General features: G+C 40.8%; 1 protein-coding gene across 4 annotated transcripts in view; it reads left to right on the top strand.

Moving 5' to 3' along the window:
* Window positions 1-25,375, top strand: part of TACC2 (transforming acidic coiled-coil containing protein 2) — a 181,944-nt gene that overhangs the window by 116,911 nt on the left and 39,658 nt on the right. For all 4 annotated transcript variants that reach the window (XM_037903765.2, XM_043551361.1, XM_043551362.1 and 1 more), the window contains 2 exons: window positions 5,773-5,939; window positions 18,030-19,350. In XM_037903765.2, coding sequence (XP_037759693.2) covers window positions 5,773-5,939; window positions 18,030-19,350 — 1,488 coding nt within the window. The remainder of the gene's footprint in view (window positions 1-5,772; window positions 5,940-18,029; window positions 19,351-25,375) is intronic.

Genomic DNA, 25,375 nt, shown 5'->3' with positions numbered 1-25,375 from the left:
TGTGTGAAAGACTTAAGTTTCATAACTCATCCTGGGTTCCATTGTGATATCATTATATTCCTAGCATCCTAATTCCATTTAGAACAGATAATATTGGAAAAGTGATGATGTTTACTTTTGTTTCAAGAGGAAACTTCCTTTGTAGCACATCTCTCAAATGTTGGCTGTTTTGTACTAATTTGCTGTATCAATTAGCATTTCCAGATTAATACTTCCAAAGGAAGTATGGTTAGAGCAGGGGACTAGGAACCATTGACATTGCTGTGTGACACTGATCATCCTTAAGTGCTATCTTTTATATCTCAAATACTGCAGCAGCATTATCTAGTTCTTTACTATGTTTTTCCTCTATTTAGGATAGCAAAGACATTTATGAATATTCACTGATATTACTTAAACAAAAGAAAAAGTATTGAAGATGAAATACTAGTTGAAAAATTTACCAGGCTACTAGTGGCCAGATAACTAAACTTATTAGCTAGAGTCACTAGGAAGAATGAGGGGGACCTAACCTGTGAGTTCTAGGGGCAACTCCCTGATGAAATAACCATCCTTTCTTCAAAATCCAGTTCTGGGAAAGGGGCGAGGATTCCTATCAAGGGGTCATTTGGGGACCTTATCTTGGGCTCCATCATTTATATCAGAGTTTGATATCTTTTTGGCTATTGGAAGGAAGTGGAGATTTCTCCCTCTCCCCATTACCACTTCTCACACCTCCTAGTTGGTATAAGGTAGGGGGTGTGTGTGTGTGTGTGTGTGTCCACAGCTCTACCTCTCCCACAGCTTGTTAGCTGTGGCAGGGTATTCTGTGGTATTAGATCCTTCTCCAGACCTCTGTGTTTCTTGGATCCTCCTCTGAGCTCCATTCTGAAGCAGAGCTGGGAAATGAAGTTGATGTGATTCTTATTGGTTTCATTGTTGCTCACGTGCTTAAGACTATTAGCAGCAGTGGAAGAGCCCAGAATCTGTCTTCTCATTTTCAGTCTGCTGCTGCTTAGGAAAGTTATGGAAGGCACTAGAGCTGCCTGTCTGCAGATTCAGGATGACAGCAGAACATGAGTTCACATTTGTAAGGATATCTTTGTAGACATAAAGGGTAGAAACATAGGGCCCCGTTCTTTCTTATCCAGGAGACTTGGTTTGAACTCAGGGAGATTCCTGTGGATACTTCCAGCAGGTGGCCATGGGTTGTGTGCCTTTCACCCAAGAAGGTAGTAAGTTCAGCTGTAAAGAGAAACGAACAATGGCAGCCTTGCAGTAGCACATACATAATGATAGAAATTGGAGTGTGTCATTAAGCCAGTTTTTATACATGAATTACAGTTTGAATAGGGTGTGAAAATAAACATTTTCCTCGCACTATATGTAATACAGTGTTTTATATGTACATACTCAATTAATACACATGCTACATATTATATATATTCATAATACTTGTTTTCTAGATATAAATGCAGCTATTACTGTTTTAGGACTACAGTGTACTCACACCAATATAATATCACACTATATTCTGTGGCAAATTGCTGGCACTACTATGATGGGTCTCACGCTTTCTTTTCTGGGGGGGGGGGGTCAGAGCACCGTTTCTTGCCCCTGAACTGGGGTATTAACTGCCCCACTAGTGTCCTAGAGGAGGGGGTGGAGAGGGAGGGACCCGGGCCCGCCCACTACTCCGGGTCCCAGCCCAGGCGCCCTAGGGATAGCGGTAAACCGCTTGAACTAGCGGTTCCTTCCCCTGGGCTACTTCCGTCTCCTGCCCTCCCTCTGCACAAACCAGGTGTCCCTTTACCTAGAATCTTGGTCTTCTTAGCCCACCGCAGCACTTCTCCAAACTCTCCTCTGCTTCCCTCCAAACTGCTCTCTGCTCCAACACCAATCCACTCTGTTTCAACTCCTCCAAACTGCTCTCTGCTCCAACACCAATCTACTCTGCTTCAACTTCTCCTCTTGTCTGATTGAAGCAGGGGTTTTTTATCATGTGACTGGCTTCAGGTGCTCTAATTGGCTTCATGTGCTTTAATTAACCTATAGCAAATTTTCTTCCCTCTACAGGGAATAAGTCTCCCTGCTAACACTCTCCTGCTTCGTGAGCTACAGCTCACTTCATCGGATGCATTCAGACCTAGATGGGGAATTTGAATGGATCTGAAATACAGTGAGATCATTTGGAGTTTAAATCCCAGTTTCCAACTGTTGGCAAAGCCTGTTGTAGGACTTTTCCTACTGAGAAGGGATTGTTCGCAGATGGGGAGGCTGTCTGGTTTGCTTGTTTTTTGTTTTTTTCCATTACGACAATACTAGAACTTTTGTAAATAATATGACTCAAAACTAATGAGTGAAGGAGGTTTGAATGGCTCAGAGGAGAATGCAATGGGAGAATCTCTTGTCCTGATTCTGAGTCGTGTAGCTTATAGAGCTAACCTGCTTGTTTGCATGGATATATTTTTTTCGTATACGTTTAAGTATTTGGTTTATTGTAGTAGGTTTAGAGATTTATATTAAAGTAAGCTTGGCTGTAACGCAAGAGACTTAAAGGCCATATCCTATATGTTAAGCTAAGGACAGTTAACACATCTATATTAAGACCATTTACCCAGAAAAGTAAAGTTAACCTATATCTTGTTACCCAAATAAATAAGTATTCACACATATGTCTATAACCTTCTATCTAGACCAACAGATAATGAAGAATAGCATAGGGTTTTTTTTAATGTGGTACCCACAGACTTAACAGGTACATCACAAGGAAACTTAACGTGCGTATATACGTGTCATCAATACGCACAAACCTACTAGCCTATGGGGTAAGTGTACCCTAACATTTGTGGGTGAGGAATAAAATTTGGCCATAGGAGGGAGGATTTCCGGCACTTGTGCCCTATAAAAGAGGTTACGCACCTCGCTAGAGCACTTCACTTCACTCCACTCAACTCTGTCATTTTCACTTACTCTGTCTTACACTCACTCTATCTATTCTACCTACAATGGCTACTACTATTGGTAGGCTATACTTGTTCTTCTTAAACTTTAAGTTTCAAGGGAACTAGGCTAAGCTTGGTTTCCCTAAGCTTTTATTCTTTGTTTTGTTTTATTAGGGTTTAAGTTTAAGTTAGTCAAGTAAACCCTAAGTTAGCTCTTAGCATTAGTTTTTCTAAGCTCTGCTTCAAGAATTGAGAAACCTGAACTGCAAGGCTGGTCCTGTGTCTCTTACCCCCAGGTTATCAAGGAAGGGTGTGAGTGTATTGACCAAAGCTTTGTAGCATACAATACTATATTATCATATGTATCTTTTGAATAGCAGTAATGCAATTGTAACTTTGTAACTCTGGGTATTTTACCATTTACTTACTATTATAAATTTTAATAAAAACTCTTTAAGCCTTAAAAAAAAAACACACACATTCTCCTGCTGCCCTCTGGCCATGCTGTATCACAATTCACTATATTCATATATTTAAAAGGAGAAAAGGACATGTATTCTTTCTTTTATGCATAAAACATGATCAAATTATATAAAAAGCTGTTTGATGTGTTATTTTTCAGCCCTTTTCATAAACTTGGTAATGTTCTCATTTTATTTTTTAGTTAAAATAAATTTATTTTTCTCTGTTAGAAAAACATCAAACAGTAACCAAATTGCTTTCCTCCAGATAGTTTCAAAGACAAAGTGAGGTTAAAGGTTCCTGCAATTGTCAGGAAACGGGAAAGGACGGTGTTTGTTCAGCTAGATGCTCATTGTAAGTAAGGCTTTCTTTTCGTTTACAGAAGTTCTCTGTTTGCAGTGATTCTTGATCTTAAAATATTGTGAACTTGAGAGATGCTGCATCTTTGAAGGAATATAATTTAAAAAACTACAATTCACCTCTTCCAATAAGCTCACTCAGCTGTGTAGGTTGCTGAACCAAATATGGTTTGAGCTCTGAAGCAAAGAATGCATTTGCGGAAGTTGATGCAGTAGTAATAACTGACAGACAGACACTTTACCCTTTGTGAAGTTCCCCAGGCAGGAGGTAACTTTATGCACAATAGACCTAGCCAGAAAAAAACCCAAACAGAATAATACTTAGCAGAAATCCTTCTGCTTTGCAGCAGTGTAGCGGTAATCAGTTAGCTCCAGAGCTAATGGTAGGGTCCAAGTAGATGCGTGTGCTATGACAACATAACTAGTAAGACTGAGTTCTCATTGGAATTCTACAGAGCTAATCTGAAGAGAATCCGGTCCATCTAACCACTTGAGCTGTCAGGAACAATGACAGGGTCTTTTCTGCTATAGCCCACACAGACTTCATGCTGAGAGATTTAAGCGAATGTAATAGAATGCAAATCCACCACTTGCACTTTATGTGACATGGAGCTGCTTCAGATAATCTAAAAGCCTTGAGAACCCAAACAGAATTTATTGCTTGGCAGTACAGAGTTTTCTTTTAACTTTAACGAAGTCAGAGAAGTCCTTGATTCTACATACTGTATCAGGACGGCTTGTAGAGTACTTCCACGGATGAAATGGCTTTCACTTCATGGCAAATTTTGTCCCCAATGCAGTGGGCGCGCTGGATGTGGACAGCTGTAAGAAGCAGTGGAGACTACAGTCTCCTAGCCATGCAGAGAATCACTGGAAATAGGCAAGTCAGTCCTGTCTTTCAGGAAACTGTCACACCATTCAATTCATTGTATTACAGACCCAGTGGGGAAAAAACTGCATCGAACTGCAGAAATGCTTGCTAAGTAATTAACAAGACAATATTGTTATTGCATTCTTGGCTCACAAAAATTGTTTTAAAAATGTTAAAATATAGTTTGTTTTGTTTGTTTAAAAGTACATCAAGTGTATAGCTTTCAGTTCTAGAAGGACAGTTTCCTAAAGTGGTTCTCCCCGTAGAGCAACATGTTATGTCCTTGTGCAATGTAGATCTTCATTTGATTTTTAGGCTAACTTAGTGCATCCTTTTGTATAGTTGTTTCCTTTCAAGCTTGCATTTTGTTTGGTTGTGTCCACTGTGCACCTCCTTTACACGCTTGCGCGCATTCCGATCCGTCTATTTTTTTTTATGTCTATGTGATAATGCAGTGGTGGAAATATATTACTGATAGCACACAGGAGTCAATGCATTTTCCAGCAAGGTGTCACTTACCATTGCCTAAAATGCTATGTAAAAATACAGCCATAATGAAATGTAATATTTCTGAGAGGCTGGGCTGGCCAGAGGCTTGCTTTGAGACTTACTCATCAGTTATTCTCGTGTGTGCTCTCTAGCTTGTCAGAACACACACAGCAATATAAGGCTTGATTATTTTAGAGCCGTAGCCTTTAATAAACAGCTATGAAACTCTCCTGAGAAGCTCCTTTTTTGTCTTTCTGTGTTGGTTTGTCTATGCTCGTGACAAGAAAAGTTCCAGAAATTCATAAAAAGGTTCCATTGTTTTTGGCTTTCATACTGGAGTCTCCGTTACGCTGCACAGCAGGCTTCTCAGGAAGCATTTACTTTCTGAGCGCATGTTCACTTGGTGACAGAGAAATCTTAAGCAGCATAAAGATTTCTTCAGAGAAAACCTGTAACCATGATATTCGTGCTCTAGAAATCATGTGTGACATTAATCCATCATAGTCCGCCTTTGAGAATAGCGGAGGTAGCCTGATGGCTGAGGTTTGCTTCCTCCACTCAGAAAACCCTGCATTTCAAAGTCTGACTTGCCCCTTCCACACACGAAAGCTCACTTTGCTCACTAGCCCAGGTTGTTAAAGAAACTCTTGTTTTGTATTTTCCTCAGGAGTTCAGACTCTGAAGAAGCATTTGAGACACCAGAATCCACCACTCCTGTAAAGGCTCCACCTGCACCACCGCAGCCACCACTGGAAGTAGCGGTGGTAGAAGCAGCAGCACCAGTAGACCCAGCTGAACAGGAAATAAGGCCACAACTGCCCTTGGAAGACACAGGTAATGAATATATATAATGAGTGGGCTGAATCACTCAGGAAGATGACTGTAAAAGGGGACATCAGTGTTAATCCCAGTAAAGAAAGGGTGCTAATAAAAGGATGGCTGGAAGATTAGTTAGTATATGCTGTGTCCTCTTCACACTGAAAAAAATAACATATATCATAGTTTGATAATGACAATTACACATTAAATACTATCATCAGCATAGTCCTTTTCAGTATTATCAATCAACACATTCATCTCCTGATACAACTTTAGTAATGTTTTGGCGCCATCATCTTTGTTTAAAAAATACAGCCTGATTCTCCATTCTGTTATGGAGTAAGTGGTGATGAATCAGGCCCACAATATGATTTGTGAAACAAGGAAAAATTCTCTTGGGTGCATTTCTTCCATATTAAATCAGTTTCTTTATTCCTGATGTTTTCAGAACTGTATGAAACTAGTCAGATGACTAAACACATAGAGCTATATAATTAGGTGTCATTAATAATCTCAGTTAATAGGTGGGTATTTTCGGATCTCATTTCCCCTGAAATGGCAAGTGACCACATGATGATATATTCTGAGAAGTTCAGGATGCGTTAATAGGAACGTTAAGACTAATTCTATGAAGCAGTGTAGCAATATAACACACAGTATGTATAGAATTAGTACAAAACACGGCAATGAAACAGATATTTTCCATAAAACATGAATATTGTATTTTATGTGAAGAAATTCTGTCTAAAAAACCCTAATTTCCTTTGTTTGCTGAGTTAAGTAATTGGAAGATGTGAAAGTAGAAGCAGTTTCTATTAGCAAGGAGCTCAATGTGACTGTCAGCTGAGCTGCAAAACAGGCAATCTGACTACTTATGGTCATTAAATGGCTCATCACACTTTTTGCAAGAGATGAGCAGTTAGCTCAATATCTTGATTAAATTCCAGTGAAACACTTTCACTTTGTCTATCCAAAATTCCCAAGTATTTCATTAGAACAAGGTTCTCTCCATCTGAATGGATGCATAGGGTTGCTGTGTGCTGTTCTAAAACTGCCAGCTTTCACCACAGAAGATGGATAAAGTGATATCAGTAAGTTGTGTAGTCTGTAGAGTAGTCTGTAAAGTCTGTCAATCTCTTGAGGGGAGGTGGGGTGTCTTTGGACGAGTTCCAGACATGTCTCCAGCTAGTTAGTCTTCCTTCAGAATTTTTGGACTTAAAATACTCAAACTATGGGAGTTTTGATTGTAATTGTAATTAGCAGAAGCAATGTCCAGTATACAGATGCCAAAAAACTAAAAAGACATGATAAGAAGATATCCTGTATCTCCAAGTACCTTTTCATTTTCATCCTCAGATCTCCCTTTTCCCAGTTTTCCTTAATCTTTATCAGTGTTTACAAATGTAATTTCCCTAATTCCAAAAGGAATTTAAATGCAGAGAGAGTAAAGGAGCAGATATGCTAAGCAGGCTTGGAGTGTGTGGTCTTTAATTACTACAATAGATTCCCATTTACTCAGAATCCTTGATCACACATACTTTCCTGCCCATGTGTTTCTCTTCTCCCCTTCCTCCCTGTTCCCTCATTTAGGATATTACTAAGAAAAGATGGGAGATTGAATGTATCCATTTGTAACAATTGTGAACTGCACTGTGTTAAAGGCTATTTATCCTAGCTGTTCTATTTTGATGTCAGTATTTCATGTGTAGGTAAAACTTGCCTGCAACAGACAACTTACAACAAACTAACAAAGCAGTACACAGCATTCCAAAATTTAGTAAAATACATTTATTCAGCACAGTGGGTTGCTGCAAGAACAATTCAAGTGTAGGAGGGAAATACAAAAGCATATGTTTGTTTTTAAAATCTATTAGGAGATATCACTTAACATCCCTGTTACCTGGTTAATTGAACGCTTATTTCAATGTGAACAGTGAAATGTTTTCTACTTCGAAAGCCACTTTTAAAAATCCGTTATCTTAGTGTTAACTTGCCTCATAGTTTATACTCGCACACACACACACAGAGAGTCAGTCCCTTATACAGGGCTTCCATGGAGCTGAAGCACAGCTCCTAATTGGTAGCATAAATCTAGGAAACAAAGGTCACATTGGTGCCATTTCAGTAAAAGAGGAATAAGGGCATCTGCAAGGCCTGGCAAACTGCAGCTGAGAAAATAACATAAAATCTGTGTTCTAGTTTAGAGACCAGGCAGCTTTGTCTTCTGGGGTTGGGGGGCGGGGAAAGAGGGAGAATGGTCAGTTTGGAACACATGATTCCAGGTAGACCTAACAATAATAACGTATGCAGATGACTGTAATTATGCCTCATGATATGATTAGCACAACAGCTGGACCCTGCTACTGAGGAGACGTGGTGAGAGTTTTTAATTTATTTAATTCCAGTGTAAGTTTAATAAAGGTTATGAAAATAAAATTGTAGTTAAAACTTAAGGCTAGATACCAGTTCTTTAGGTACACAGTTCTCCTCTGACTGCTGGTGGTGTCCACTATCTCCATGTGAGCTGGGTGGGAGATTGGATCTCCTCTGACTTGTAGGTGAAGAAACAAGGTTCCAGGATCCTTCCCACTACCAGCTCTTCAGATCCTTCCCACTACCAGCATGGGCAGGCTGCAGGACACCTACTCAATGTAGCAGCAGCTTGGCTTTGTCTCCTATTCTGCTTATCCTCCTCTTGAGCAGCTAGCAAGGTGGGCTATATGGAGTATGCCCTGTTCACAGGTGGTTGCACTGGTGGGAGATGCACAAGAGAAGAGATCCGCTGCATTAGTTGCTGTGGTTGTGGCAGTAGTGGGTGGACGCAGAGGCCTTGTTTTAACTAAACTTTTGGGGAAATTTCCCACCATTTCCCACTAGCCCTGTGGCAGCTCCCTCCCTGGTACCAATGTAGAGGGCACTAGCATTAACCAGTGTTCCTACCACCATGTTGCCTAACTGCTCGGAGACCTGGGTTTGGATGCAAGATTAGCTGTTCTCGTGAGACTTCTGCCCACAGTGGCAAATAACTTCATGAGACTACCTGGTTTTATCAGATTTACAGCATTTTGGAACAACAGGGGATTTACTATTATTATTCTTGTTTATTATGGTAGTGCTTAAGGAGCAACCAAGAACAGGGCCTCATTGTGCTAGGCACTGTACAAACACAGTAGCAGCACAGACCCTGCCCCGGAAAGGTGGGCAAAAGGGATCACACACAAGCAGCAAAGTGATGGTAGCAAATGTCATGTTTTATGGTTTTTTTGAGGGCATGGGTTTAGTTTGGAGAGGACCAGATAAATGGAAAGAAAAGGGAAGGAAGCAGGGACATGGAAGGGAAAAAGGATAAGGGGGACAGGGCAAGGAGAGAACAGGGTAATAGGGGCAGGTATGGAGTGAAGGAGGAGGAGTCTCTGAGGGAGGGTTGGAGCAAACAGCCAATCAGCACAAGTCCAGTCAAAAGTTCAGAAAGTGTCTGAACATTGAAAGGTCCCGACTTTGGCTGCTTCTGCAGCTGTTCTACTGGCTGGCATCCCTGACTGATTCCTGTCTGCAGTTTTTCCCCAAGGCCACAAGACAGGGTGCAAGAAGTGGAGAGGAAGGAAGCTGTGTCAAATGTCAACTTCTACCCAGAATGTCTTTTGAACCCCAGCTCCAAACTTCAGTCTGGACTTGAACACTGCCTCTTCCATCCATCTCTAATATATTATAACAGTGGTATTCATGCTAATAAAACCCCCACTCCTATGTGGCACAGAAAATTCATGCCATTTTCATGCCAGTTACAGTTCAGGTCTTTTTTTATGTATTATTATTTATTTATTTATTTATTTACAAATATAAGTACATTAGGATAGCTTCCCTTGTTATTGCAGACTATTGGAGCTTTACTTTCATGGTTTAAAATGTCATCAACACCTAATAGATTTATAAAATGCTGCATAAATGATGGTTGAGTTCTCTCTCTAATTAACCACAGAACATTAAGTCGTAATTCATTCTTCCTGATATCAATGGAGGAAAATAACATTCCTCTACCATTCGTGCAAACATTTCATTTCTTTGTAACACCCTTCTATCCTCATCCATTTGTCAGAGAATAAGCTATAGATTAAAATGCCAAACATTACACAATGTCATCATGCTCTCATGTAAGAGCATCCCTAGAACTGTAAAATCAGCATACACATTTACTATCATCCACTCATTATTTATTTTTTGTATTATACTAATGCCTAGAATTTCCAGCTGAGATCAGCTCCCATTGTACTAAGCACTCCGCAGATATGCAGGAGAGACAGTCCATGCCACAAACAGCTTGTAGTTTAAGCAGACAAAATGTGGGAGGGGAAACTGAGGCACAGAGAGGTGAAGCAACTTGCCACAGGGCACACAGCAAGCCTGTGGGAGAGTAGGGACCAGAACCCAGGGTTTATGAGACCCCGGTTCAGTACCATATGCAGTGGGCCATTGTGTGATCTCCAACAGCCAGAATGAATAGTGGTTTCTAAAATAGGGGTTCTTAACCTTTTTCTTTCTGAGTCCGTTCCCCCCCCCCCCTCCCCCAGCTATAGTGGAGGGCACTCCAGGCTTCAGCCACAGGAGGCAGGGGGGCTTCCGGGCTCCATGCTTCAGCTGCTGGCCCAGGGAGCCTTGGGGCTTCTGCCCCATGGAGTGGTGGGTCTAGGGGCTTCTGCTCCAAGGGTGATGGGCTTGGGCTTTAGCCCTGCGGAGCTGGGGACTTTAGGCTTCAGCTGCGGGGCGGGGGTGGCTTGGGGCTTCTGCCCACAGGTCGCTGGGGCTCTGGGCTCTAGCCCCACAACTCCCACCTCCGATCTTTCTGTCCTGGGCCCTAGCCAATCTAACACTACCCCTACTTCGTGGACCCCCTGAAACCGGCTCACAGACGCCCTCAGGGACCCATGAACCCCTGATTGAGAATTGCTGCTCTAATCCATTACTTGCTGTTCTTTTTTAGTTTATATCAACATAAATTCTTCATACTTTTTGTATGTCCTTAGATGTGACTTAGACATAGTGGCTCTGATTCTTCGTGCCTTACCCGGGCAAAACTCCCATTCAGGTCAGAGACTTTTGCTTGAGTAAGGAATGGAGGATTGGGCCGTGTATCAAGGCTGGAATTGCCTTCCTGGGCTCTACCTCTATTCGTAAGCCACCTGAGTTGCACTTTTGTGCTTTATGTAATCAGTTATCCACTGCGTACAGCTTAGTATAGGGACAGGCAAACTTTTTGGCCTGAGGGCCACACTGGGTTTCTGAAATCGTATGGAGGGCTGGTTAGGGGAGGCTGTGCCTCCCCAAATAGCCAGGCGTGGCCCGGCCCCCGCTCCCTATCCATCCCCCCCTGCTTCTTAACCCCTAACGGCCCCTCCAGGACTCCTGCCCCACCCAACCCCCCCCGTCCCCTGACAGCCCCCCCCCCCGCCCCATCTAATCCCCCCAACCACCCCCGGACCCTCTGCCCCTGACTGCTGCCCGCCACCGTATCCAACCCCTCCTCTCATTCCTGATTGCCCCACCAGGACCCCTGTCCCATCCAACCACCCCTTCTCCCTGACCACCTCCAGAACCCCTGCCCCTGACTGCCCCCCGTCGCCCCGTCCAACCCCTTCTCTCCTTCCTGACTGCCCCCCCCCCGGGACCCCTGCCCCCATTCAACCCCCCTGTTCCCCGCCCCCTGACCACCACCCAGAACTCCCCTGCCTTCTATCTAACCCTCCCTGCCCCCTTACCGCGCTGCCTGGAGCACCAGTGGCTGGCGGTGCTACAGCCGCGCCACCCAGGGCACCAGGACAGGCAGCCGCGCCTCCCGGCTGGAGCCAGCCATGCCACGACACCGTGTAGCACAGAGCACCGGGTCAGGCCACTGCTCTGTAGCTGTGCTGCCCGGCAAGAGCTCAGAGCTCTGCCGCCAGAGCATTGCACCGACGGTGCAGTGAGCTGAGACTGCGGGGGAGAGGGAACAGCATGGGAGGAGCCGGGGGCTAGCTTCCCAGGCCAGGAGCTCAGGGGCCGGGCAGGAGGCTAGATGTGGCCCGCGCACCGTAGTTTGCCCACATCTGGCTTAGTATCTAACAATGGATGGATGTTATGCATAATTTATAACAACTTGCAGGTGAATTTCACCCCTGTACAGTGGGCCTATTAACCATGTAAGTCCTCAAAATAGGGCCAAAAGTGAGATTTAAGTGGTACATTAGACTTTGTGCTGGCCCTCTGTGCAGGAGCGTATTTCACCTTCTTATGACTGCATAATATGTGTATTACATAATACGTTCTTTAATGAACAAACTGCAGCCTTTGTGATAAAATGTTATGAGTAGGAGTACCCTTTTGTTTAGATCACTTTGATGTGAAAGGGCAAAATTCACTGCACTGTTGATGCACTTCTAATGTCAAAAGAGCATGGTCTAAAAAGCTCTTTGTAGTAATAAAGCTGCATTGTCTCACAACAGTAAGTACAATTCAAGTCTCCATCCGCTGCAGTTCTATCATTAGAAGATATTGATGATGTAATGTAGCAGGAGTCCTACAGCAACGTAACAAATAATTTCTACCAAAAGCCCACATTTTGGATGTATCCACAAAATAACAAAAATTGACAGTGCTAATTTGAAATGTACACTGGAGAGCACTAGACTCCAGGAATAAGTAAAGGATTGGATCAGGAGTGTGTTGTGTGTGTGGTGGGAAAAGCAACATAATAAGCAGGAATCAGCTTCTGCACTATATGTGGAGCTGCCAGCAGAATTTCAACGTTGTTTTATTTTACACTGTTGGAAAGCACGGCAGCTTTCTTAGACAGTTTGGTCTTTATTACTTATAGCTGGCTGCAGGAGAACTTAAATCCTTAAAGAAATTAACTACCAACAAAAGCAAATAATGTAACTACTCAGGCTCTTTCCTCACCATATTAATTTGCTTTATGATATATCCCCAATCCATTATTTGTTTCTGTCTTTTAGACTGTAAGCCCTCCAGAGCAGAAATCATCTTTTTATATATGTTTGTACAATACCCAGCACAATGGGGCCTCAGTCCTTTTGATGCCTGACATAATGAAAGCCTTTGTTATTAATATTGTGTTGTTTATTATTATTACCACAGTTTTTGAAGACTCCTTGTTGGAATCCCTTTTCATTTCACACTGACCTACATCTTGGACTATGCTGGCAGAGCTATTCAGTCGTTTATTATTATTAATTGCATTTAGCTATCTTCCACTCCATTCCCATGTGAAGTGTACAGATTAGACTAATACCGGAGTCTTGTGACACTTTTGGTGTCTCCTTAGCAGTAGACTGATCAGTGTCAAAAAATGATCGCATTGTGTGAAAAGCGAACACCATCTCAGCTGCCAGCGGCAACTCTAATTAAAAAAACATTCAGCAAGACTGAACCCAAACACAACCCTTTTGGAGTAAGAAGAAAAAATACGCACTCTTAAAGTAGTGCCAGCTGATTAGCATTTATTTTAAAGAATATCACAGTGCATCCGTTTTTTAATTCACATAACTCACTAAATTTTCAAAGAGAAACATGGAATTGTGTAGCTAGAATTCCAGTGAAAGAAATCTAAAAATGTAGGGGTTGATCTGAAGGCGCTGATTTAGGAAGTGTCTGCTGGCACTTTATGTTCATAAATAATATTCCTGGCAAAACCTTCACACAGCTACATAATTGCCTCTGAAGCAAAGAGGAAATGCTTTCTATCCACAGGATCTAGTAGTAAAATATAGTAGTAAGGACTTAAATAATAGTTGCAAGTATAGATTCTTTGTATTTGTCTTTCATCCATGCTACCTTAACACAAAGTATCAATGGGCAGAATTGTGCAGGAAAAAGAAATGTAATTTCATGGAGAATTTCAAGATTTCAAAAATTTGGTTCTGTTCCGATTCTAATGGAACAGCATTTTCCATTTAGAAAACTGTTCTAAAATTTTCCAGTTAGCTCTATTAGTGAGTCTTTATCCCAGTGAAGTGACAGTGACAACTCTAATGTATATGCTAGCCATACTTTTGAAATTACTTGTCTAGTATAAGGAAATAATTAATGAATGTCAGGTCCAGACAAGAAAAAAGGTAACAAATTGTTGTTTAACATTCTGTCATTAATGACTGAAAAAAATGAACAGATAGTCAAACACAGTAATATCTGATGAAATATATGTTGTATGGGCACACTGCTTAAATTTGTTATGGTGATGGAGGACGTAGGAGTACCTAGACAAACTTAAAGGAAATATGAATGTTACCAGATTCTGGACTATTCTATGACTCCTTAGTGCTTTTAACCTGAAAGACTGCAGTGCTGTCTTTGAAGCAAATCCCAATACAATCTGATTTGATTAGTTTCTATTCATAGATAAATGTATTTGATTCTGATACAAGTGAAAGGATGGCAACCAGCAAATATCCATTCAGTTAGTGTGAGTTCTTATTTTGTAGCCTTCCACTTTACTACTAGTCTTTGTTTCAGCATAATTTAAAACACCTTGGTAAATAAGCCGTAAAATGTCTTTTTAAGGAATATTTTTTTTCCTAAACCAGTAGTTGTAATCAGATGACCACATGCCTTGCTCTAGTACAGTGGTTCCCAAACTTGTTCCGCCACTTGTGCAGGGAAAGCACCTGGCGGGCCGGGCCGGTTTGTTTACCAGCCACGTCCGCAGGTTCAGCCGATCGCGGCTCCAAGCCAATGGGAGCTGCTGGAAGCGGCGCGGGTTGAGGGACTTACTAGCCGCCACTTCCAGCAGCTCTCATTGGCCTGGAGCAGCGAACCGCGGCCACTGGGAGCCGTGATCGGCCGAACCTGCGGACACGGCAGGTAAACAAACGGGCCTGGCCTGCCAGGGGCTTTCCCTGAACAAGCGGTGGAACAAGTTTGAGAACCACTGGTATAGTATTTAAATCAACTGTGAATGCCCTGTGGTCTCTGCCTGTAGCTAGAACTTTACTAGCTAGAACACAAGCAGAGCAGAATAATTGGAAGGTAATATGGCCAGACCAATGCAGTCATCAGAAGTGTGGTAACCATGAGTTTGGTCTGCAAAGTACTTGCACCTGAAATCTGAATTTAAAGGACTTCATTTTCTGTTTCAAGAGAAAATGGGAATGCATTTGTTACTCAGTAATGATTCTTTGGGATGGAATGTATCGTTAAGGTATTTGGGGAAAAGTTAAGTCAGTATTAGATGAAGAAAGACTCATGAATCCCACTAATGAGACAGCCCTGGCAAAATATCCATTTTCAGAATCCATAGCCAACTTATAAACCAAGAGAAAATAAGACCATCACTATTTCTGATCATCTTCACAAATTCTGGTGTCTTAATTTTCTAACTTTGTTTTGTTTTATTGAGACCAGAATAGATGCAGAAAAAATTGTAACTAGGCAAAAATTAAATTTCGTATAAGAGGCATTTCTACAAGTTGGCAAATGGGCATCTGCGTGCTAAAATAGGCGTGTGCAAATTTTTAAATATCAACCTGCTGAAATCCACTTCGACTTCACCCAAAATGGCAGGTTAGAATTTGATGGATGCAAACATCATGCTACAGTATGGTGGTGTGTGTATATTACGTTTTTATGGTATAATGCAAATCCCTGTGAACCTATGGCTAGGGATTTTGGTTTTGGAGTGCAATGGCAGGGGTGGGTTGTCTGCCAGGGGACATGCAATAAGAGCCGCTGCTCTGGGGGCCTGTCCCTATAATACAGAGAGATAATGATTAGCTGCATCCCCAGAATACCAGAGTTCTCCAGCCACCTGAGCTTCATCCATGCAATGAAGGCATTGCTAAGCTGGTGTTCAGACATGACCCCATGGTCTTTTTTTGCTATCCAGCTCTTTTGAACTTCTCAGGTGAAACAGAGGGGCTGAAATCTGGCCATCTGAGAATTCCTCCAGTTGAGGGACGGGGAAGATCAAAGCTGGATCCTGTGCCAACCACTCCCACCTCAGTTTAAGGGCTCCACCAATTCTCAACTCATGGATGGTCTCTTAGGGATGATCAGGATTTGCAGAATTTTTTTGTAATCCACATAACTAAGATTAGAGATGGAAAAAGATCTAATGGGTTTGCCACAGTTCAGGGCAACTGCATCTGTAATCTCCCTCTCTGGTACAGCCAGGGCACACACTTTTAGACTTCCGGCTCCCCTGCTGTTGCCTCTCTTGGGCAGACACACACATTTCTCTCCTTCCTGACTGGGATATTTCCATTCTGTACCACTCCCAGCCTGTGCTCTGAATTCCCCAGCAAAGTCATGCTGCCTAAACAAGCCTGCTTTGCTTTTCTCTTCAGAAATGGCAAACAGTGTGATTTCCATAATGAAGCTACTGCACAGCTCTTTCTAAGCAAGAACATTTGTTCTTAAGGTGAAAGCATTACAGAGAAACCATATCAAAAACAATAAAAGCATCTACATATATGCTAATAAGCTTACCAGAGATCACCCCTGACTCCAACAATGACTCTGGCTGGTGAACAGTCAGTCTTTTAAACCCCACCCATGCATCTGAGAGTCACTTCTTTGTCCAGTTCGGGTCTTTGAAGAGACTGTGAATAGGTAATCAGCCAGACAATGGGTTCTGCTCAAGGCATAGGTTCAAAAGGATGGATCTGAAGGTGGGTCATTTGTATTCCTCTCTTCCCAATTATTTCCTAGGAAGTCTACTCAATTAACAATTCATTCTTGTCTTAGCCTGTTGTTTAAAAGAGTGCGCCTAAGCACATAACACTTCCCAAGATTTATATTAGTCCGGTCTCCTAAACAAGCTACATACAATCCCACAATTACACATTTCCATTTTAATACAATGAGAGGCTAAGATACTTTAACTTGATTCAATAAGATTTTCCAGGATATGGCAGGAAACTGCCATCTCTGTCACAAGGTCAGTTAATCCATTTCCTTCTCTGCCTGTGTCCTAAAATATATATTTGCTTCTGCTTTAACAGCTTAGTTTTAAATGTCCCAAGTCATGGGGCTTCTGTTAACCTCTTTAGAAGACATTGTCATGAACAGATCTATATACTTTAACCATAAGAAAGAGAATTCTGGTTGTAGAACTTCAACAAATAGGGTTTTTTTCCACTAATGATTAAAAATATAGTAAAGTGAGACCATTTCCAATGTTGTTTCTAATGGAAAAGTGCAATTTCAGAAACGTTTGTACAGTCAGCTTTCTCTTTGCCTGCTTTCCCTATTTTATTTTTTGTTTTTTTTTTTAAATTGAAATTCTCAATACCTCATATGTAAAGACATATAAAAAATGGAGTTATCAACTCAACTCTGAATTTTAACTCTCCTCCTCCTCCCTCTTTCCCCCTCCCCCAGCCAAAACAAGAGTAGTATATATAAACCTTGGAAAGAAAGCCATACCCAGTCTTCTCTTGCACTGGAAGGATGGTCAAGATGGAATGTGGGGACATTAAACTGGGAGAAAAATATGCAAGTCACTGAAGCTTCAGTCAAATTAGAGGACTGTGGTACCAACTACAGTAAAAAGTTGTTAGTCTATAAGGTGCCACAAGTACTCCTCGTTGTTTTTGCTGATACAGACTAACATGGCTTCCACTCTGAAACCTGTAAAAAGAGTATTTTTGATACAATTCTGTAAATGAAGGTATTAAACCATTATCCTAGAGGGAAGTATGGGTGAACCAGTATTTGATGGTCAGATCACCCAGTATTTAGAGTATTTTAGCATATTCTACTAACTCGATTTCCATCTCTGTCTCCTTACCTCGCTCTGAAATAGCAACTAAAAATACTCCATGTAAACCTTTACAAGTGTATATAATGTATTGTCACCAAACTACAAGAGAGAGAGAGAAAAAAAAAAGAACTGTTCAAATGTTCTTCTGCATTTATACCATGAGTTAAATATGCCCCTGGTGTACATATATTCTTTCATTTAGGATTTAGTCCATTTGTCTCACTTGTATTTTTTGGTTTTGTTCCATTTTTGGTATATTTGTTAGATAAAATATAATAAAACACTTAAATAGAAAAGCATTTGGGGCTTAATGACTGATGTGTTTCATTCACTGACTTTTCTGTTTGTTCCCATAGGATTCTGTTCTGATACTGTGTCCATAATTGATGCATCACATAGTGAATCAATTGAAGAAAGCCCTTTCCGTCCTCTCTCCCATTCATTTTCTACTGTCTTTGATGAGGATAAGCCTATAGCCAGCAGCGGGACTTACAACTTAGACTTTGATAACAGTGAGTTGGTAGATTCTTTCCATACTTTAGAACCTAGCACTCCAGAAGCTAAGAATTGTGACCCTAAAGTGAATGTTCGAAGAAAATCCACAGATTCTGTCCCAGTTTCCAGGTCTACTTTGTCTCGGTCTCTTAGTTTGCAAGCTAGTGATTTTGATGGAGTTTCCTATCTTGGCAGTAATGAGACAGTAATTCCAACGGCAGACGTGTTCAGTACTGGTTCAAGTAGTGCTTCTAGTACCCTTAAGCGAACAAAGAAACCTAGGCCACCTTCGTTAAAGAAGAAGCAATCCGCAAAAAAATCCGCAGACTCTCCACCCGTGAAAGAAACGCAACAAGAACCATCTGACATTAGCCAACAAGCTTCTGTCCCAAGTGAAGAAAAACTGGTGTCTGAGGTAAAGATTGAATCAATTAAACCTGAATGTACTGAACCTTCCCAAATCTCTACGGAGAAACAGGAGGCCCCTGCTGTGCCTGAAGCTTCCTATCCCTTTGATCGAGAGAACTTTGAAGAGATTAGTACATTTAGTACTGGAGGAAGCAAAGTGCAAACCTCTCACCCTGCCAGTAAAAAAACCCAACCTCTTACAACGGCACCAGAGGCCGTGGAGGTGACTCCATCTGACACTGGAGGACAAGAGGATCCTCCAGTCAAAGGTCTAGCTGTGAGACTAGAGTTTGATTATTCTGAGGAAAAGGGCAGCAGAGAGGACGAGCAAGAAAGCACTCCCCCACCCAAAAAAGCAGGTAAAAAATCTGGTGCCAAAATGCCACTGAGGAGGCCAAAGACTAAAAAGACAGTGGAAAAGCTTGACAATTCTCCCACCACACCAACCAAGTCACTCACTGATCCAAGTGATATCCCGATTTCAAAAGGCTCTTATACTTTTGATATTGACAAGTGGGATGATCCCAACTTTAACCCATTCTCTTCCACTACAAAAATGCAAGAATCTCCCAAATTGCCTCAACAAACATACAGTTTTGATCCAGACACCTGCGAGGACTCAACTGATGCTTTCAGGCTGTCTTCGAAGATCACCAGCTCACCTTCTAAATCTCCAGCCTCCTTTGAGATACCAGCCAATGGCAGTGAAACAAATGGAACTGAAGGAGACAACCTAAATAAACCTGCAAAAAAGAAGAAGACACCACTAAAAACGTAAGTTAAAGGGTAAAGACATTTCTGGATTGTGAAGTGCTCCTCCTTGCAACCCTCTATAATTACTATAGTTTTATAATTCATGGGTTTCAGTAAGGTTAGAAGAAAGAAAAGGCGTACTTGTGGCACCTTAGAGACTAACCAATTTATTGAGCATAAGCTTTCGTGAGCTACAGCTCTCTTGAAGTGAGCTTATGCTCAATAAATTGGTTAGTCTCTAAGGTGCCACAAGTATTCCTTTTCTTTTTGCGAATACAGACTAACACGGCTGTTACTCTGAAACCTGTCATTAGTAAGGTTAGAAACATTGTGCTGATGAACGTATTACTAGACAACCGGATTTATGTTTATGGCTTACCATGGTAGGCATAGGCTTTCCTGTACATTATCAATGCCATTTTGCTCCCAGCACCAAATAACTTGTAGTGAAAACCCAGAGAATTGAACCCAGACCAGGTCACTGGATTAATAATTGGATGTTGGAATTTTAAGGGCCCAGTCCTACTCCCACTGACATCAGTGCCTGAATGCCCATTGATATTAAGTGGGACTAGGATTGGGCCTTTAGCAATTTTTGTGCCACATTTTCAATGTTAGCTTACTCGTTGTGCAGTGAGTTCAGCAATGGGAAAAAATAATTCCCCGGCCTGTTGCTAATGCAAGGCCGATCCTATGAACCCTTACTTGTGCTAGTAGTCATACACACAAACTCCTATTGAAGCTAATGGGACTGCTCACATAAATGAAGAGTACTCGTGTGAGTTAGGGTTTGTGGGACATAGTGAATGAAATCAGTGGCAAAACTCGCATTGACTTCAGTTGGGACATGTTTTCATCCAGTGGTTTTTTATGTATATGTATGAATGAGAAGCGGAAAACTGTCTTATTTTTACTAGTTTGAATTCCTGGGTTTTTTTTCATATTTTTTTTTAATGTGAGGCTATAACCTTTGAAAATATTTTTTCTAGAAAAGTAGTTTAAGGATTCACAGGATGATCAAAAACCCCTTGGTTTATCTCCTATTTCTATGTCCATAGGCCAAGTTGTGGGAGAAATGGTTCTAGCTGCTACATTTGGTTGATTGGTTAATAAAACTTGGTATCCAGCCGTACTGATTCAGTAGTTAACTTGCTGATGCGCACTTCTGCTATCTTATCCCTTTAGGCATAATTTTCTTTGAATTAGTTACCACAGATTTTATTCACAGGATTTTAGATTTCAGATAAACAGAGAACATATCGAATAAGATCACTCTGAAAGTCGCTTTCTAACTTAATAGTGTCTGCTAATTAAAGATAACATACTACATTTTAAGATTTAAGTTTCTCACTAAAACTAACAAAAGACCGAAGAGCTAAAGATAAGGCAAACATTGTAAAACAAAAAAGTAAACTCTATAATGCTGTAAAATGAAGGATGGAGAATGTCCAATTGTACTTTTTATTTCCTGGCACCAGTTGGGCTTCTAACTCTAGCCATTTGCCAAATTTAAGTTTGTATGTGGTTGGGGGTGTTTTGCTTTTTGAAGTTGAAGCCATTTTTGAATTACTTACATGGATGTTATAGAATATGATACCACTGGGGAGAATGACTTCAGTTTTTTTGAGGGAGATGCCAGATTTTCTGATGATGTGTTTTAAATTTTGAGAAATGCCTGGAGTTCAGAGTAGGTGCCAGAGAAATGTAAAAAATGTCTACTGAGCCAGGGTATTTTACTCAATATTCCTAAAACCTAAAGAATTCCCCAAGAATAGAATATTCAACTTTGAACAAAAATAACACGACTAAAAAGTGCATCTGTGTGTGTGAGATTTGAATTTCATTCTAGAGGGGATTTTAATATCCAAGGCCTCAGTCCAGCAATTGACTGCCAGGAAGAGGTCCCCTGGGCCTACATGGAGATCCACTGAAGTCCGTGTGCGAGCCCATGTATTGTAAATTGCAAGACAGGCCTTGTGTTGTTTAATCATTGAGAACAGAGGTTTGTGACGGGACACACTGGTCCAGATTGCCCCATCACCTGGAAAAACTTACAGGAGCTAGTGAGAGCACTCCATGAAGTTCCTTCCACAGAATTTTCTCTTTAGTCTTTCACTGGGGATAGGGATTTACCCCCTCCCGAAGACCTCATGTCTGCAGGAGGCACAAGGCTTATCTGCCCTCTGTTACTCTTCCCTGGCTCCAGGCAACACAGTTGCCTGTGCTGTGCTGTGCTTCCATGGAGTCACCTGCCCACAGCAGTATCTGGGATCCCACTAAAAGGTTGTCCCCAGTGCACAGGAGCTGCATGTTAATGAGAATGCAGCCTACAGCTATAATATTCTTAGGGGATTTATTGCAGGGCTTGTTGGGGGGTGAAATGGGCAACCGTGTGTCTGTGTCCCAGTCTGTCCCCTCCCCTCATAAGAGTTCGTGGCATGACATTGCTTAATGAGGTCCACTGCAGGAGAACCATCATTTGGGGAGCCCAGTCACAAATACTTCAGGGGAGCTCCTAGAAGAAGAAAGGAAACTATTAAAGTGAAGGACCTTAAATGGTGATTTATCTTGCTGATCTTCATTTCAGGAATTACTTGACTCAGTTTAAACTGATACTGTAATATCCTAAGATTATATTTATTTATTTTTAAAAACTAGTTTAAGGGTTAGTTTTTCAAAGCCAAGAGTCTTTGTTAACATTGAGAGTTGCAGGGAGAAATCCCTGCAGACTGCTTTGAAAATGTGTTGATAATTGTGTTTTCTAGCCGAGGGGAGCATGGTGATTTCCAGGCCAGACCTGTAGGATGCCTAGGAGTGAGTCACTAGCTTAAGCATCACTAACAATACAGTGTGCTTGATTCTGCAGTGCACATTAGTGGCAATACAAATGAGTTATCATCCTGGAGTAAAAGTGTAAACATGCTAAACACTCACTCACCACTCTATTAAAAGAACAGACTTGGGAATGGATTTCAGCTCAACTCAAATTGCATTCCAGTCATGTATCTAAATATTTAACTGTGGTTCTGAGACAGATCATTTTGCTGAGATGATACTGAACAAAGAGCAGCAGCTGCTCCCTCAGTGCTCCCTGGTTATGAATAAAGAATGGGTGGCCCGTTTAGATCTAAACCTCAACTCTCAACTGTATTGATGGTTGGGAAGCATCCAGACTATTTCAAAAGACTGTGTTTAGATATGGAAGGTGCCAGCTTTCAAGATCATCCTGCTTAAAAATATGGCATTAAAGCTGACAAGCATGGAAGAGGATGAAGACTTCTTCTAGCCCTGGTTATTCAAATAGAACTGTCCCAGTTTATTAAGCATTTGCTTTGAACTGTCAGTACTCAAACTATGATTTCATTAAGAGCCAAAAATATGAAAACTTAAAGAAATTTCCCTTTCTTTCTTAGAGTGTGAAAGTAATTTTGAAATACACAGACCAGGAGCTTTTTCTGCTGCCTTTTACTGATAGATCAATAGTCATAAAAGAACACAGGGTTCTCCTGTTTCTTTAAACTTAATTGCTACTAATTTCCTTAGGAACATATTTGTATACTGTATATTAACTAGTGCTCTATCTTGAAAAGAAAGCAGATGGCTACCTCAGGAAAGGCAAAGAATGGGTAAAGCATTGACAGCAATTAAACTGGTAGGCCTCTGCTATGAAAAAATGGTTTTTATAAGGTGAAAACATGTCAGAAAATTATATTGAATTTAAGAACATAAACTGGTTTAGGAATTATCACCTCTCTTCTCCCCCGCTTCCCATTAAAAAATGTTTTAAGGTTGTGCAGACTTCAAAGGATATCAAAATTGTATGATGATTTTGCTCTAACACATTAACAGAATGTCTGCAGATTTATCCTTTTTGTCAGTTCCTTCTGTCTGTCTCTCTTTTCTTTGTCTTATTTGTCTTAGGATGGTAGAAGATGTGATGTCTGTATGTTCTCTGTTGTAAGTAAATTTAATCTCACAGGCCTGTTATGGTGAAAGTGCCTTATACTTTGTTAATGGTTTATGGGCTTTTTTAAAAAAATTATTTTACTTTATTTTGCAGCATGATCAAGAATTATTGGGCATGGAGCTTTATGGTGTTATTTTTGCTGGCTTATGTAAAAGTTATTTTAAGTGAAATTGCCTGGCTGTGAATACACTTGAGGGAAGCTATTCTGTCAGTGTCTGGTTGCCTGTCTAGAAGGATTGTTTTTTTAAAACTGTATATATATGATGCCCTTAGCTAAAGCATTAACACATTCTTATTAGCTTGATTAATAGAATATTGCATTATACAACACTGTACAGCCATTCTTTCTTAAACACTATCTAATGTTTATAAGTACTTTTTAAAGGAAACAATTATTTTCATTATTTATATTTTCATATTTAGTAATTAACAGCCTGAATAGAATACTTATACCAGCGAACAGCTGGCCAGTTTTTTTGGTCATGTATGCTTATAGGTGAAGTATTGACTTATTCTCTATCATTTGAAATGCTTCATTGTAATCTCCTTTTGTTGCCTTGCAAGTCATTGATCAGAGCAGAGCTATAATTTTCACCAATGCATCTAACCTCAACCACAAAGGCTTTATTGAGAAACTTGGTGTGAAATTGTGCAGGCTGTTTCCCTGCGTCTTCCACCTAATACCAAAAGCCAATTAGGTCAGGTCTGGCAGCTTGCATCTGGAGCACTGGTAGATCTTGCATCTATCTTGGAATGTTCTCTTTAGGGAATTTTTAACCTTTTGGAAATGGCAAACACACATATAGGCAGCATACATTACATATCTATACATGATAATGTGTGGGTGTTCTCCTTTCTACATCTTTGACTGGAAAACACCATGCTTTGAAGGGTTAAAACTAGGGTTGTCAAGCGATTTTAAAAAATGAATCGCGATTAATCGCACAATTAATTGCGCTGTTAAACAATAATAGAATGCCATTTATTTAAATATTTTTGGATGGTTTCTACATTTTCAAATATGTTGATTTCAGTTACAACACAGAATACAAAGTGTACAGTGCTCCCTTTATATTTATTTTTTATTACAAATATTCGCACTGTAAAAAACAAAATAAATAGTATGTTGTCAATTCACCTAATACAAATACTGTAGTGCAATCTCTTTATCATGAAAGTTGATCTTACAAATGTAGAATTATGTACAAAAAATAACTGCATTCAAAAATAAAACAATGTAAAACTTTAGAGCCCAAGGTCCACTCACTCCTACTTTTTGTTCAGCCAATCGCACAGACAAACAAGTTTGTTTACATTTGCAGGAGATAATGCTGCCTGCTTCTTGTTTACAATGTCACCTGAAAGTGAGAACAGGCGTACTCATGGCACTGTTGTAGCTGGTATGGCAAGATATTTACGTGCCAGATACACTAAAGATTCATATGTCCCTTCATGCTTCAACCATAATTCCAGAGGATATGCGTCCATGCTGATGACGGGTTCTGTCTGATAATGATTCAAAACAGTGCAGACCAATGCATGTTCATTTTCATCATCTGAGTCAGATGCCACCAGCACAGAAGATTTATTTTCTTTTTTGGTGGTTCAGGTTCTGTAGATTCTGCATCGGAGTTTTGCTCTTTTAAGACTTTTGAAAGCATGCTCCATGCCTCGTCCCACTCAGATTTTGGAAGGCACTTCAGATTCTTAAACCTTGGGTCGGGTGCTGTAGCTATCTTTAGAAATCTAATATTGAAACCTTCTTTGTGTTTTGTCAAATCTGCAGTTAAAGTGTTCTTAAATCAAACAACATACGCTGGGTTGTCATCCTAGATTAGTATAACACAAATATATGACACAATGCAGGTAAAATCATGGAGCAGGAGACATACAGTTCTCCTCCAAGGAGTTCAGTCACAAATATAATTAATGCATTTTTTTAAATAAGCATCATCAGCATGGAAGCATGTCCTCAGGAATGGTGGTCGAAGCATGATGAGGCATATGAATGTTTAGCATATCTGGCACATAAATACCTTGCAATGCCAGCTACAAAAATGCCATGCTAACGCCTGTTCT

This window comes from Chelonia mydas, chromosome 7 (genome assembly GCF_015237465.2).
Source record: "Chelonia mydas isolate rCheMyd1 chromosome 7, rCheMyd1.pri.v2, whole genome shotgun sequence".
NCBI classification, from domain to species: Eukaryota; Metazoa; Chordata; order Testudines; family Cheloniidae; genus Chelonia; species Chelonia mydas.
This window is presented reverse-complemented; position numbering and strand designations above follow the sequence as displayed.